The sequence below is a fragment of the Motacilla alba genome, chromosome 4 (assembly GCF_015832195.1).
Source record: "Motacilla alba alba isolate MOTALB_02 chromosome 4, Motacilla_alba_V1.0_pri, whole genome shotgun sequence".
NCBI lineage: Eukaryota > Metazoa > Chordata > Aves > Passeriformes > Motacillidae > Motacilla > Motacilla alba.
This window is the reverse complement of record NC_052019.1, coordinates 22,573,540-22,588,103: the sequence shown is the minus strand read 5'-3', so window position 1 is coordinate 22,588,103 and position 14,564 is coordinate 22,573,540. Positions and strand designations below refer to the sequence as shown.

At 40.2% G+C, this 14,564-nt stretch overlaps 2 protein-coding genes across 2 annotated transcripts in view; one reads left to right on the top strand and one right to left on the bottom strand.

The window, feature by feature from the left end:
• The window catches only part of RFC1 (replication factor C subunit 1), a 37,583-nt gene extending 25,823 nt beyond the window's left edge, over positions 1 to 11,760 (top strand). Inside the window, exons 15-25 of the mRNA XM_038134397.1 lie at positions 1,281 to 1,395; positions 1,838 to 1,926; positions 2,955 to 3,092; positions 3,492 to 3,587; positions 3,751 to 3,849; positions 4,282 to 4,436; positions 4,555 to 4,672; positions 5,585 to 5,730; positions 6,176 to 6,389; positions 7,403 to 7,594; positions 8,141 to 11,760. Coding sequence (XP_037990325.1) covers positions 1,281 to 1,395; positions 1,838 to 1,926; positions 2,955 to 3,092; positions 3,492 to 3,587; positions 3,751 to 3,849; positions 4,282 to 4,436; positions 4,555 to 4,672; positions 5,585 to 5,730; positions 6,176 to 6,389; positions 7,403 to 7,594; positions 8,141 to 8,242 — 1,464 coding nt within the window. The 3' untranslated portion in view covers positions 8,243 to 11,760. The remainder of the gene's footprint in view (positions 1 to 1,280; positions 1,396 to 1,837; positions 1,927 to 2,954; positions 3,093 to 3,491; positions 3,588 to 3,750; positions 3,850 to 4,281; positions 4,437 to 4,554; positions 4,673 to 5,584; positions 5,731 to 6,175; positions 6,390 to 7,402; positions 7,595 to 8,140) is intronic.
• The window catches only part of WDR19 (WD repeat domain 19), a 39,585-nt gene continuing 33,556 nt past the window's right edge, over positions 8,536 to 14,564 (bottom strand). Inside the window, exons 33-37 of the mRNA XM_038134396.1 lie at positions 14,073 to 14,223; positions 12,604 to 12,727; positions 10,805 to 10,881; positions 10,009 to 10,129; positions 8,536 to 9,222 (exon numbers count right to left, since the gene is read on the bottom strand). Coding sequence (XP_037990324.1) covers positions 10,015 to 10,129; positions 10,805 to 10,881; positions 12,604 to 12,727; positions 14,073 to 14,223 — 467 coding nt within the window. The 3' untranslated portion in view covers positions 8,536 to 9,222; positions 10,009 to 10,014. The remainder of the gene's footprint in view (positions 9,223 to 10,008; positions 10,130 to 10,804; positions 10,882 to 12,603; positions 12,728 to 14,072; positions 14,224 to 14,564) is intronic.

Sequence of the window (14,564 nt, the reverse complement as noted above, 5' to 3'; positions counted from 1 at the left end):
CAACGCTTTTTTGTTGCATATTAATTCTGAATCTGGATTCAGCTCCAGTGTGCAGGTGGGTATGCTCTGAATGACCAGGGTCTGCTCTCAGCTGGGCTGCACCTGCTCAGAACAGGGTTGCAGGTGAAAATACATGGCTGTTTAGATCCTTTATCAGGTCTGAGGTGAGAAGGTACCAATGGGTATCTGCATTTCTTTCTGTTACATTGAGAGCAAACATATCACAGTATGTTGAATAATTGGAAATGGTTTTCCAAAATTGTGAGCATTCAGCACTGGTTCTGCAAGTTGGAGAATATTTGCACTTAGCAGGAGTCACATTCTGGCAAGCTTTTTGAAAGCCTAAGGTCATGGTTTTTATATGTCTAACAGAGAGCTATTTCTCAGATTTCTTCTAAATTGAAATGCTACTTCAGGATGAGAGAAATTGGCAGGGCTATGTGTCCATTTCTAAATCTGAATGTAGAAATCTGTTGTATAGAGTAACTCTTAATCCTTTTCTCCCCCTTCCCCCACTGCATGTCTGTGAGCTCTGTGCCAGCAAGTTGATGCCACACCTAGAACTAGACTAGAAAAGGTGAATGTGCTGTCTTGGGCTCACTTTTTTTTCCTCAAAGCATGGTCTTTTCTGTTTCTGGTTTCCAGTCTGGCTTGCTCTCAGCTAGCTCAGGACTCTACAGAGCATTTCTCTGTGCTCCACAGGAAATGCCAACAAAACAGACCAATGCTGTGTGTGCTCAGTGCTGTGTTCTGGCTGCCTCTGGCAGGAGAGTTTGCTGATAAAGGAGCAGCTGGGTTAAGTTGTGTCAGGGACTGACAGGAGTGTTAGTGCTGCTGGGAGAGTCATATTTTTCTGTTGGTTAAATAGTTAAATGCTTCTCTTTCCTGCAGCTTTCAGAGCCATGAGGCGTGTTTCTTTGTTATGCAGCTGGAAATACCATGGAGCTTAGCCAACCTTTGCTCGCAGCTCTCTTTCTATCCCTGCTGGCAATTCTGTTATCTTCCAAAATTTAATATGTGCCACTGACTGCAATGCTTCTGCAGCCCCCTCAATTAAAACAAAATGAACACCAACCAACCAAAAAACCAATTCAAAAAACACAACAAAAAAACTTCACCACAAACCAAAAAATCTTTTGGGCCTATCTGTTCCACACATGGTTATAAGTTTTTTTGAATTGCTAGAGAAAAGGAGTATAAAGGGAGAAACTAATTAAAGCTATATGATTTGTCACTGATCTGTGTTCTCACCCTTTATGTGCTTTGTGTGTTTGGACCAGGAACTGGGGTATAGCTACGTGGAGCTGAATGCCAGCGACACTCGAAGCAAGAACAGTCTAAAGGAAGTAGTTGCTGAGTCACTTAACAACACCAGCATCAAAGACTTCTATTCTGGTGCGTCTGTTGTTTGAAGGAGATTTTTGTTTTATTAAGAGTCTGCTTAGAGGAAGGACAGAGCTTCCTTATTACACAACAATGTTAGGAATTCACCTAGCTTGTTGGGTGGAGGGACCTGGTTCTAATAGGGATGGGTTCATGTAGTAAGTTGTTATATTTCTTCTTCAGTTTAGAATTAAATCCTGCTACTTGTAGAATGAGTTGTTAATTTGCACATACTACTCAAGAACTCTGCAGTTGCTCCTCTGTTCCATGGGACTTGTTTCTAAGAAAATGACATGAGGTTATAGTCTGGTCTGTGAACATAGATTCATGTGATCAAGTGGCAGAGCCACCACCTCAGTAGCCTAGGACAGTGTTATCTTACTTAGCATTGGATAAAACTCTGAGCAGGACTCCTTTATTCTCATCTCATTTTCTTATCCATGTTCATTTTCAGGTGCATCTTCATCAGTTAGCGGGAAACATGTATTGATCATGGATGAAGTGGATGGTATGGCAGGCAATGAAGACAGAGGAGGGATTCAGGTGAAGCCACTGTAGTTCCCAGCTAATGCCATTGCCAAGAGAGTGTGCCATATATAGCACAAGATAGTCAAGCCACTCTGTCCTCAACCCATGGTCCATAAACAAACTCTCTGCAGAGTACAGTACAGTGTGACGTGTTTTAGAAGCCTGTTTTCGTGTAAGAATTGTGCCTTGGTAGGTGGGGGAAAAAGGATATTTGTGGAGAAGTAGCCTGGAGTGATGAACTTGTGTGTGCACTTTAGAACAGGTACATTTTTGCTAAGGTCTCTCTAAGGTGACATCTCCCTGCAGTGGGAGGTTCATAGTCTGGCTGGGACTGTTGCTCTTTTGCATAGGCAGTAACACTGAGTAACTAACATGTGACATAGGCAGCAGCATCCTTTGTTCTCTTTAGTAGGTCCAGTTTTAGCCTCTGAGGATTTCTTGTAGTCACTTGTAGTACTTGATGGTAAAGGGCATCTTAGATGCCCTTTAGCTTAGATGCAGGTATTTTCATTGTAGGAATGAAACTGAACTGAATTTCACCTTCATTAGAGCTAGCAGAGTTTGTTCTGGTAAGCCTAAAAATTATGACGCCTCTTGGAGCAGAGATGAGCTGATCTTTTTACTTTCTGCTTTTTCATTCTTTGTGGAAGGGTGCAGCCAGAAAGCTGTGTGTGCCTTCTGGGCATAAGCCAGGTCATACTGGCCTTTGGAGAAATGAGTCTAGTTCTGTAGGTGGACAGCTGTACTCTGGGCTATTTGTTTTCATTGCTTCTTGATGACAGTTGCAAACATAACTGCTGGAAGTAGAGAATGGAAGTGGGTAGGCAGCAGATCTCTTGCAGCTGAAGAGAAGATGAAGTGAAGAACATAGGCGAGGGGCTAGGTTTGCACTGTGTAGAAATGTGATTACAGCAGGAGTGTTACGGACTTGACACCTGTCAAGGATCTGATTTAAGACAGGGACTAATGCTGCTTGGTATGACATTCTAATTGTTCTTATTATCCAGGTTATCTGATGGAATTGTAACGTGTTTAAATTCCAGGAGCTGATTGCTTTGATCCGACACACGAAGGTGCCCATCATTTGTATGTGCAACGATCGCAACCACCCTAAAATGCGCTCCTTGGTCCACTACTGTTTGGATCTTCGTTTTCAGAGACCTCGTCTGGAACAGATCAAAGTAAGTAGGCTGTGGCTTTATGGACTGCACTGAATTACCACCAGTAACTTCAGTTTTCGTGTGGCTCAGTTTATTCCGAATTGGATACACCACTTAATCGATCATCTCAGTGGGTAACTGCTTTTCAGAATGAATTGTCTGAGTTTCTCTTCCCAAAGCCTTTTGGTTTTTAGATGTCTGTCTCAAGAATATGTCCAAAATTGGTTTTTATAAACGAATATGCTCTTTTTTACACCAATGGTAAATGATGGCTTATGATTATGAGAGAAAATTTGAGCTATATGTGCTGTAAAGATTTAGAAAAATATGCAGTGCTGTTTTATAGATGTGTCAGTATGTTCTGCTGGAGTAAGAATTCATAGGAATTCTCTAGTGACAGTTTCTCAATTGTGATTACAGGGTGCAATGATGTCTATTGCATTCAAAGAAGGTTTAAAAATTCCCCCACCTGCTATGCAAGAGATAATCCTGGCAGCAAATCAGGACATCAGACAGGTCAGTACCCATTCAGCATCAGTGACCATTCAGATAGCAGATTATGTACATTGAATTCAAAGTAATTGAACAGTATTTTTTATGTATAAAGATCAGGCTGTTACTGCTGGAGTCTTCAATTTAAATTCTATTATGCTACCAAGTTGTACATTTTGTTCTTTAGGTTTTACATAATCTTAATATGTGGTGTGCAAAAGACAAATCACTGACTTATGATGAGGCTAAAACAGATGCCAGCAGAGCCAAAAAGGACATCAAACTGGTAAGTGTCAAATACTGGATTGGCTTTTACTGTCACATTCTGATACAATCACTTGGCTTTATAAGCATCGTTTGAACTGAAGCACTGAATAAGGCCTAGATGCCAAGAGCTATCACATTTGCCACAAATAGTTGAAGAGTAGTATATTCAGGGCTGAATATAAATTTTGATACACTCGTCTCTTACATACGATGCAATTATGAAGCTTGTACTTCCCATCCTTTGTTCTCTGTGTAGGAGATAATTCTCTTAATTTCGAGAACAAATTACAGTTCTTAAAACTGGTAAAGTTCTAGGGCAGAAATACTGAACGAGGAGCTTGTACTGATGAGTGAAGATACTTCTGGATACTAATTTTGTTGATACTGTGCTGTGTCTTACTTTGTGTGTTGACCTTCCAGCCGCTGACTTCTTGAAATGTCATTTATTTAGGGCCCCTTTGATGTTGTCCGGAAGGTTTTTGCTACTGGAGAGGAGGCTGCCCGTATGTCTCTTATAGACAAATCAGATCTTTTCTTCCATGATTATTCACTAGCACCTCTCTTTGTCCAAGAGAACTATGTGCATGTGAAACCAGCTGCTGCTGGGTGAGTTACTCCAAACCCCCTAAACTGACATGGGCTTTTGTGTCAGGGAGTCAAAGTAGACTAAAACCTATCTGGATATTTCTGCCTTGTAAAAATGTCAACTTCATTTTTTTTCCAGAGGTAATTTAAAAAAGCACTTGGTGCTCTTGAGTAAAGCAGCTGATAGTATATGTGATGGTGATATAGTGGACAGACAGATTCGTAGCAAGCAGAACTGGAATCTTCTTCCGACACAGGTGAGCACTTAACACTCATTTTATGTTCTTTAAGGGGGGTGTCCAGTGTTAAAGGCAGATCTGTGGAAATTGGTGTTTCAGTGATCTGTACAGTTTGTACTTCATGTAGTATTTTCTGTTCCACTGCTGAGCAGATGATTTTCCTATATCTATATTGTTGAGCCCATGCTGCAACATGAAATGAAGTCTTCTGAAACTTGGAGAAGTTGGGCTGTCACAAAGCATAGGAGCACATGGTGTGTATCACTTGTGCTGTTACAAGCCTGCTCTGTCCTCCTCTCACCAGGGTAGGATTTCTTTCAAAGCATACAGGACTGAAGCTTGGTCACTGTACTTCTTTTAATGCTCACTGAAACACTGACAAGGCTTGTGCTTAAAGGACTATGACTGGCATCAGAGAATGCATTCTGGGTGAAATTGGAAGGCACCTCTGGATGTCATCTAGTTGAGTACAGGTTCAAAGAGCTGTATGCTTAGGAACATAGCTGACTTGATGTAGATTGCAGTGTTCTTTGGAAAGGTCTCCTTCACCATGTCTATGTGTTGGAGATCACTTGTTTCTGTGAAGTCAGCTATTTGACTGCACTCTAAACTGGACACGAGAAAAGGCCATGTTTTGAGGTTGTCTGGGGTTTTCTTGTGGTTTTTTTTTTTTTTTTCCTTTTGAGTTTTGAAACCCAGGTAACTTCACAGGTATTTTAGAACATGGTAATAAACAGGGTGGTACAAGGGATGAAGCTGTAACCGTGGAGGGATTGACCAGAAATTAGCAATTGAGAGTTCTCTGTTTCCACTGTGGCCCTGTGTCGACTACCCCTCTTCCCTGGGGACAGTGAAGTGCAGGGCAATGTATCATGGTGTCCATGAGACTTTCAGTGTGATTTGAGTTTATCGTGTGTGTTACTTTTTCAGGCTATTTATGCAAGTGTTCTCCCAGGGGAGCTGATGAGGGGTTACATGTCCCAGTTTCCTGTCTTTCCCAGCTGGCTGGGGAAATTTTCATCCACAGGCAAACACGATCGTATCATTCAAGAACTGGCAATGCACATGAGTCTCAGGTAGTACTCTGACATTCCTCTGATAGAGTTCTTTCTTGTGCAGTTCATTACCTACCATCAGTTCCTTGCTGTGCTTGGTGCAAATGAGTGACATGTTCATGTGTTCTGTCAATGTGTTCCTATGTTATTGCTGACACTCTTGTCAGTGCTTAATTTGTACAAGTCAATCACAAGTACCTTGCATTTTTCTTTTTTCCCCTGAAGTTGTTTCTCAATTAGAGATATGTTTCCCCAGACTGTTTGGTGTTCAAGTACCTTGCATTGGTTATTCCCCAGTGCAAGTATGGCAAAAGGAATGGCACACTACAGCCTGCAGTTTGCTCTTAGACAGCTGATTGTTGATTTGCTGAGGGCCTCCTCACCTATTTACTCTTGTCTTTCGAAGTCAGTGTTGCTGGTTGGACAGATTTACTTAACTCAATACTTTATTTTCAATTTGACAAAGAACTCAGACATGCAAGAGAACAGTAAATATGGAATATCTGTCGTATTTGCGGGATGCACTTGTCCAGCCCTTGAGAGACTTTGGAGCAGATGGTGTACAACAAGCTATAACATTTATGGACTCTTACTGCTTGATGAAAGAAGATGTTGAAAATATCATGGAAATAAGCACGTGGGGAGGCAAACCTAGTCCTTTTTCAAAGCTGGATCCGAAGGTAAAATTCACTGGTGAATTTTTTAGTTTTCTTCCATATCTTAAAAAATAAATCCTAGAATAATTGCTATGGTATGGATATGCTTTGGAAAGGCTGAAGTTGGTGGACCAGCTTAGCCATAATTTATAGTAGGCTTTGTGAATCAGCTGTCAAACATACCACTAAGTTCAGGGCTAAGTCCTAAAAGATAATCAGGCTGTGCTTCACTCAGGAGTCTTACACCCGTTGTTTCTGATGTAAAGGATTACTAGGAGTCAGTTGTGTCTTGGGTATAGAAGCAGAACACAGGAAGGACAGGGAGAGCTGGTACCTTTCTACAAGGAAGCTCTGGCTGTAAGGTCTGTGTCCTTCAGGCACAGCCCTGTCTGTCTTACCATCCTGCAAAGGAGGAGGGGCACACAGCTGCCTCTGTTACAGAGCAGGGGCACTGCCTTCGGAGGCTGCCTGTCAGCTTACACCTTTCCCAGTCCTGGTAGGCAGAATTGCCAGACCGGGGGTGCTTCATGTGCTGCTCTTCCAGTATCCAGCTACTGCACTCCAGTGGTTGGACTCCTCACGTGGTGCAAGGTGAGCTTAAGCTCACATTGCTTTTACAAACTAGGCAGATGTGATCTGAAACAGATCAGGTGCTCATGGAAAGAGAAGAACCTGCTGGTAACTAAACCTACACTTCTATCAGGTGTTTTCCCCTAGTCTGAATATGCTGCTCAGTGTCAGTACAGTGCTGCTGAAGGGGGCTCTGGTGTGACTGTGCTGAAATTATTGTAGGCCTAAGCAAGAAGCATCTGAAGATACACACTTTGTTGAAGATTATGTGGGACTCATTTAAAATGAGCCTTCACCATACAGCTCTTAAATGCTTTCTTTTGAGAGTGTCCTTTTGAGAGTGTCATCTTCTGTGTATCTTTGGTCACATCTTTCCAAAGGAAAGTTGATGTGGAATCTCTCAGTAAGTTGCTAACAATCTACAGTTCCTAAACTGATGCTCAGTTTCCTTCCTTCCACCCTGCCAGGTCAAAGCAGCTTTTACACGTGCCTACAACAAAGAGGCACATCTGACTCCATATTCACTGAGTGCTGTCAAGGCATCTAAAAGGCAGTCGGCATCTGCAGCGACCTTAGATCTGAGTGAAGACTTGACTGTGGAAGAGATCCAGTCTGATGAGGATGAGCAGGATACTGTTGACAGTGATGCAATGATTAAGGTGATTCAATTTCCTCAGTATTGAACGATCTCACTGAAGAGTTGGGGCTTTTTTGTTTGTTTTTAGTTACCTTTCTGTGACTTTTAACATCATCTTAATGAATTAAGAAAAAAATCATAGTAAGTATTAAATAAATAATCTCTCACCTTTTAAAATTTTAACTGGTGGTAGTGCGGAAAAGTCTAAGTTACTTCCATCCATTATGTTGGACCAAAGTGAGATATCACTCTAAATCTAAAATTCTGCATCCAATTCCAAAACTTACTAATATTTCAAGTGTTGATGAGGATGGTGCCAGTGGCAAGGAGCCACCACAGGCCTGTGCCTGTGGTTCCTACAGATGACAATTCTAGTAATACCCTTGTAGGTATCACCAAATGGGGACCCTTAAGACTGAATATGGTAGTCTGTACTCTCCATGGCGTTTAGAAACTTCACACCTGAAAGGGGAGGGGAAAGAGGTGGCTTTTTCCTTAACACTGACAACATTTTGACTTAAACCTTTGTCAGATGGATTTTAAACTGTCTGTATATTTCTGTTTGTAGCAAAAAAAGGTGAAGTCTTCCAAGCTGCCAAAAAGAGAGAAAAATGAAGAAACAACAAAAAAAGAAGGGAAAAGAAAAGAGAAAACAAGACATTTAGACTAAAGCCTTGCTTTGGACACAGCTTTGCATATCTAACTTCTGCCAGGAACATGGAACAGATCCAGTGCTGCTGCTGGGAAAGTAGAACCAGTGCATTGAAAATGCTCCTCTTATAGAGGTGCCGTAGCTCTTGTGCTCTCACACTGCTGTGCTTACTCCTGACATGGTATATGTTACAACTTATAACTGTCTTTGTGCAACAGACACCAGGTTCATGAACATGCTGAAAATGTCATGCTGAGTTACTTGGCATTTCTGTTGAGTCTTCCTAGGACTTCACTGCCTTTTTTTTTTTTTATAAATCCCCTGACATTATGTGGTGAAGTCTTGTAAATAGTACGTGATGCAAAAACCCCATACATAAATGGCTTATTTGTACATTAGAGAAATTAAGCAGTATATAAAATTACAATAAAATGTTTCACAGGACTCTTTTAAAGCTTTGGTTAAGTTCATGGAGTGTTCTGTCCTGTCTCCCTCCTTTATTCCACGGTTTTGTCTTTCCTTCACGTATGTGATGTGGCATTCCTCTTTTCCTACAACTGCCCTTTTGTTCAGTTAGAGACACAGAAAAGCAGTGAGGGATTTACTTCCAAAACTTGAGTAGTTTGCACTTGCATAAGTTATATCTTTAATGAAAACCAGAAAGGAATATTTAAAAGAGTAAAAAAAGTTTAATTAAAAATATTCATAACAGTTCAGAACTGATACTGAAAAAGAAAACAGTAGGGAGGTGGTTTTTCTTCCTGCCACTCATATTACAAAGATGGCCTGTGGTTTGTCTTTAGTGCAGATGAAATGCAGAGTTTGTAATAATTATCAGTTTTATTACTACAATAAACCAAAGTACAAAATGTATCAAAAGCTAAATAGTTACAGATATCACAAAGTAGAAGTGACATGGCTGTTATTAGGCCTGGGGCAGAGATGTGTGATGTAGTGATAGAACTTCCCTTGCTGCTTGCCAGCCAACACAAGCAGTTCTGGAAATAAACAGAGGTGGTTAATTATATTCTAAGATACAGTGATAGCAGATCAGGAAAAAGAAAATCATCTAAAAATTTCCCAAAAGAACTTGAGTGCATTACGGTGACCTACAGCTGCGTTTTCACATAAGCTGTCTACAATAGTAAATTGCAGTTATTTAAACTATTAACATTATTGAGGAACATCATTAACTCATTTTCAGTTTGTTTTTTTTTTAAAAAATGCTAAGTCCTGGATCCGAGTCTTTGGTATAGACAGAGCCATGCTCTCATTCTTAGAAGGATGAGTATTTCAGGCCAATGCTTGTTGCTGTTATCCTGGGATAGAGTCTGTTAAATAGGCAAGTTAAGATCATGTAACCTGAATTTTAGATTTGCTTCTTCCAGTTAGCTCCCCTCTTGCTCTCTCTCCCTTTCTCCCCCACACTTCAACCCGTGCTGGAAGAGCTGAAGAAGTCTGGATGATACTGAAATCTTCAAACTGTTCTCTGTGCTACTCTAGCACACCTGGTGTTCAGAACATGTTCCAAACCACAACAGCTTGTGGATGTTAATGTAGTCACAGGGCTAAACTGAGTTAAAGCCCAATTTAACAACCATGTTAGTTGCAGTAGCAAAACCTACCGGTCTTTGCATGCCTGAGGGCAGATAGGTGATAGAACTGGGTCTCATGTTATCTGAGGTGTTGACCCAGGCTCTAAGTTAAGATTCCTTACTAGGAAAAACTCCAGAGCTGTCTAGAATGAACCCTGTTTAGTAAGAAGTACAGACTGTAGGCCATACCTGAATTTACTGGTCCTCATCTTCTAGTTTGAGGTACTCTGTGCAGTCATTTATCTTCTTCAGATCAGCAATATTAATCCTTTCAGAACACATGGGACACACATTTTCAGTCTGTAACAAGCTGTTTTAAAGGAAGGGTAACTGGTCAAAAGCAAATTCTAACATTTTTCAAAGGAAGTTGGGCCTGAGGTGCAAAGCCTAGACCAGAGTTCTGACAAGTGCTTGTGACAAGTGCTTGTAACAAGTGCAGGACAGAGCAATGGCTGCTTCTGTCTATGTTTTCAGCATTTGAGAACCATACTGGGAAGGCTGCTGTTTGCACTTAAACATATAATAAAGGAGGTTTTAGCAGCACCTGAGTTCCTGACATTGGCACAGAGCTATCCCATCCCATTGTCACATGTGATTATCAAGGACAAGACATCATTATTGCTGTCTTAGTCTGTACCCAATTCTATGTGCATTTTGTTGGTTTTGGTGATTGCAGGTGCACCTGTGTTCCTGCCCTGCCCCCATATCAGGCCTTCTTCCTGGACAGAGCTGAGAACTTACACAAGCTCACCATCTCTCTCCATTACTGTTCCTGTTGGAGCCTGCATCACTGGCCCAATTCTTTTATCATATCCTGTCATTTTGGTCAACTTTGAAGCAATGTTCTGTCACTCTAAGGTACAGCTACCAAGTAAGGGGAATTCCTCTTCCACCCAGCCCAGCTGTTTTTAATACCAAATAATCCATTTGATAGAAGATATGAAGAAACATTGAAATACTGCAATAGAAAAAAATTCCAACTTACTTTTCAAATTCTGAGTAGAGGGCAGGGAAGTCACAGTGTGGGCAAACTGTCCAGTCATCGCGCACCATGTGCCGACCCTGCACACAGAAACTGCACGTAACTGAGGGGCAAGTGCTGCCCAGCTACAGAGCATTTACTTTTGGACCTGTTATTATGAGAAAGTCTGAGCAACTGAGTTCTAAGATCTTGAATTAAAAGCCCCATATATGTGTTACTGTAGCTTGATTACTGTGTAAATTCTGTAACTAGAAAAGGAGCTCTCACAGATGCATTGTTATCATTTGCATTCCTCTTTTAAAAATGGAATCTAGGAATATACTGAATTACAGTGTTTAAAATTCTTCTTGTTTGGCAATTCTAGAATGCTATCTGTATCCAGAGCTGTACCTAAATCTGCTGGCATTTTTGGTGTTGTATATGACATACCAAAAATGCCCCCAAAGCCACAGCACCTGAGCCCAGTAGGTCACATTCAGCACTCATTTGTGAGCCTGCCTGGCCTTTGCCTCTTCACATTTTCTCTTTTTTCCTACAGTTTACTAGTTTACTTTTGATAGAAGGAATTTGTATGTACCTTTTTAATACTATAAAAACACAGCAGCACCTTGAACTATATCGAGAGATTTATGCTGTAGTACAATATGCAACAGCAGACTGTTTTGACACTGACTCTCATTAGATATTTGAAAATGCCACAGTCCTAGTGTCTACAAACACTGTGACATAAACTGTGGCCAAGATGGAGCCTAAATAAATACTGTGTAACATACATTAACATGGACATTGAGTTGGGCTCATAAAATTATATTTAAAACCCTATGTTTTCCTAAAGATATTACTTCTGAAATATACCTGTCATTCTGCTAAACCAATAGAGCAAAAAGACCTCCATATAATGGATATTAATTTTTTGTGAGACTTAATTCTTTAGTTTTAATAAAGAATGTTAACTCTAACATTTGTCTCCTGTTCAAGTAAGTTTTTTTTTTCTTCAATTTTAGTATGACAATTCACGTGAACCCAGTAAAAACTGTGTTAGTTATACAGTAGCTGTACAGTAACTTCCACCAAGAATGTATGATGGTAGAGCTTCTTATTTCTGTAAGGATGAGTAATGTAAGAAATGCTGAGGTCACTGCCTGAAATAGGCATTGGCATTGTGTGTGCTTAAAAATTCCCCAAAACAGCTTTTTGAAGTTTTGTTTTGGTTTTTTTGTTTGTTTGGGGTTTTTTTGTTTGTTTTTTGTTGGTTTTTTTTTTGTTGGTTTTTTTGTTCAGTTGGTTGGTTTGGTTTTGGTTTTTTAATTTTTTTTTTTTTTTTTAAGTCTTGGTAGTTAGGGGAGGAGAGCTGTGCCCTCTGCAAGCTCCTGTACATGGAAAAGGAAAGAGGGACTTCTGTTAGATCTCTGAGCACTTGAGCCCATGGGCAAATGGCTGAGCTGGGAAGGCAGCAGCAGCAGTAGCCTGTGTACTCCCAAGTGCACCAACTGCACCAAATGTGTGTGCTGGGGATTCCTGGTGCTGCACCTGCTTTCTCAGGAAGCTGAAGTCTCCCAGACTGACTTTCTGAATTTACTGGCACCCTCATGTGCCTGTTACTTGTAGGTGGTAAGTGAGGACACTTAGGACAGTCAAAGACAAAAAGAAATTTGGCAAGAGATTAGAAAAACCAATAAATGCATAAAAATATCTAGCTTAGATCCACTAGCAAACTGAAGAAGTTCAAATGAACTTATTTTTAGAAGGGAAAGCAGCTTTGCCTTTACTGTCACAGTGCAGAAAGCACAGCAGACACTCACAGTTGCAATGCAGTATGGAAGATTGTTTTTACAGCTGGGGCACAGAAGTTCACACTCTGGGAGTTGGAAAGCACAGTAGGGACAGGCTGTTGTTGGCTCTTCTGTCTCAGTTGTGTCCCGACGTCTAAAACACAGATACAGCTGTGAATAAAACCCTCAAGCTGTTTGAACTTAATAAAGCTCTTTTACGATGCCTTTGATATTTAGCAAGTGGTTTTCCTTTGAGTTACTTGCATAGCTTCCAGCTGCTATTGTACATTCCATCAGCTCCTTCCTTTTAGCTATCACCCAATCTTCATCAGAATCATGTCAACTCAGAAATAATAGGTAATTATCCATTTAATTAGAAACATCACCACCTTTTAAAAGGTGTAACTAATCCCTAATACTTTTTAAGATTTCAAAACTCAGGGTCTACATGTATTGGCTATAAAGCTATGGTTTCCTTGTTTCAGAGTTTTCTGTGGCAGGAGCACAGAGAATGGGAATAACAAAAAAATGGCTTCCTGGTAGGATTACACAGCTTCTAACTGCCTCCAAAAAGGCAGAAGAGTAGTAAGAAGAGTTTCAGAGAAACACCATAAAAACCAGTATCCATAAAAAAGCTATGTAAGCTGAGACTCTTTAGGTCCTGAAAAGATAAAACTGATAGAAGGGAAATAAATAAAACATGTTTAAAATCATAAATGACACAGAAAAGGGTAGATCTCTCCCAGGAGGAAAACTATGAAGCCTTAAACTAGCTAGAGACCAGTCTTGACACAATGGAACTTGTAGGAGTCAACTGTCCTTAAATATTTACATAATAAATTAAATATTAAATATTTAGTTTAAGCAGAGTGATTGGAAAAGCTCATGGAGAGCTTACAGACTTCACAAATAAATACCTAAACCACTGGTATGAGCTCAGCAAGACCCTTAGCCTTGGTTAGAGACTAGTAGAATAAATGACAAATGACAAAAGTATTACATATGCTTGCCCTGCTCTTCCACAATTACCTGTGCTTCCTCCTCTGGCAGAAAATATTGACTAGGATCAAAACAAAACTTCAGATAAGGAAGAAAACATCAGGAATTCATATATTTTATTTGCCCTCTCATTCTTTTTTATCTTAGCCATTTAGTCATCCGAATCACAGAAGAGCACAATGCTGCTGCTGCAGTAGGCAACAGTTTGGCTGTGGATTCTCAACCGGAAACCAACTAAACCTGTGTGGCTGCACTTCTGTCTGTAGGAAGAAGATGGGAAACACTATTGCTGGTTAGGAAGCATTTTAAATGCACATTGCATTTAAGGCTTATCACAGTCAAAGGAAGTCTTTAATTCTCAGAGAAGGGTGGAAAATGGTTCTTAGCCTTTCAAATATAAGACAGTGAAATAATGTGAAAACAGTCTACAGGCTTTATGAGCAAAAACAACATTCAAAGTAAAGCCTTGAAACTGTGTGCATTTGATAAACATCACTCACCTGACCATTGTTTCAATTTTCTTTTTGTATTTTGGATCTATTTTACTCCGATACTCAGGTCTCATCAACATAGCAGCAAAACTGAAGGCTGAGTTTTTCAATCCTGCTCGGTGACACTCAATGACAGCTGAAGTCAGGATTGGCACAATATCTGTAATAGATGAAACAGTGATGTCAAATATTTATTTACCAATATTAATGTTTAAAACCTTTAAGCTAATACAGCTAAAAAAGTACTGATGAAAAAATACTATTTTTCTTCTTTGTCATGGTACACAGTTGCACAATTTGGGGCATTCCTGGAACCATACACAGGAAAACCATAGTTTCACCTCTCAGTGCCTTACACTCCTGAAGCTCAGCATGGAGCTTCAGGAGCAGGAACATTCTGATTTTAACCATTTCTCCCAAATCTTGTTTGCACTCTTTAAAGCCACCTTTTTAGTCTACATTTTCTATGTACCCAAAAATAATTTTTAAAAAATATCAATT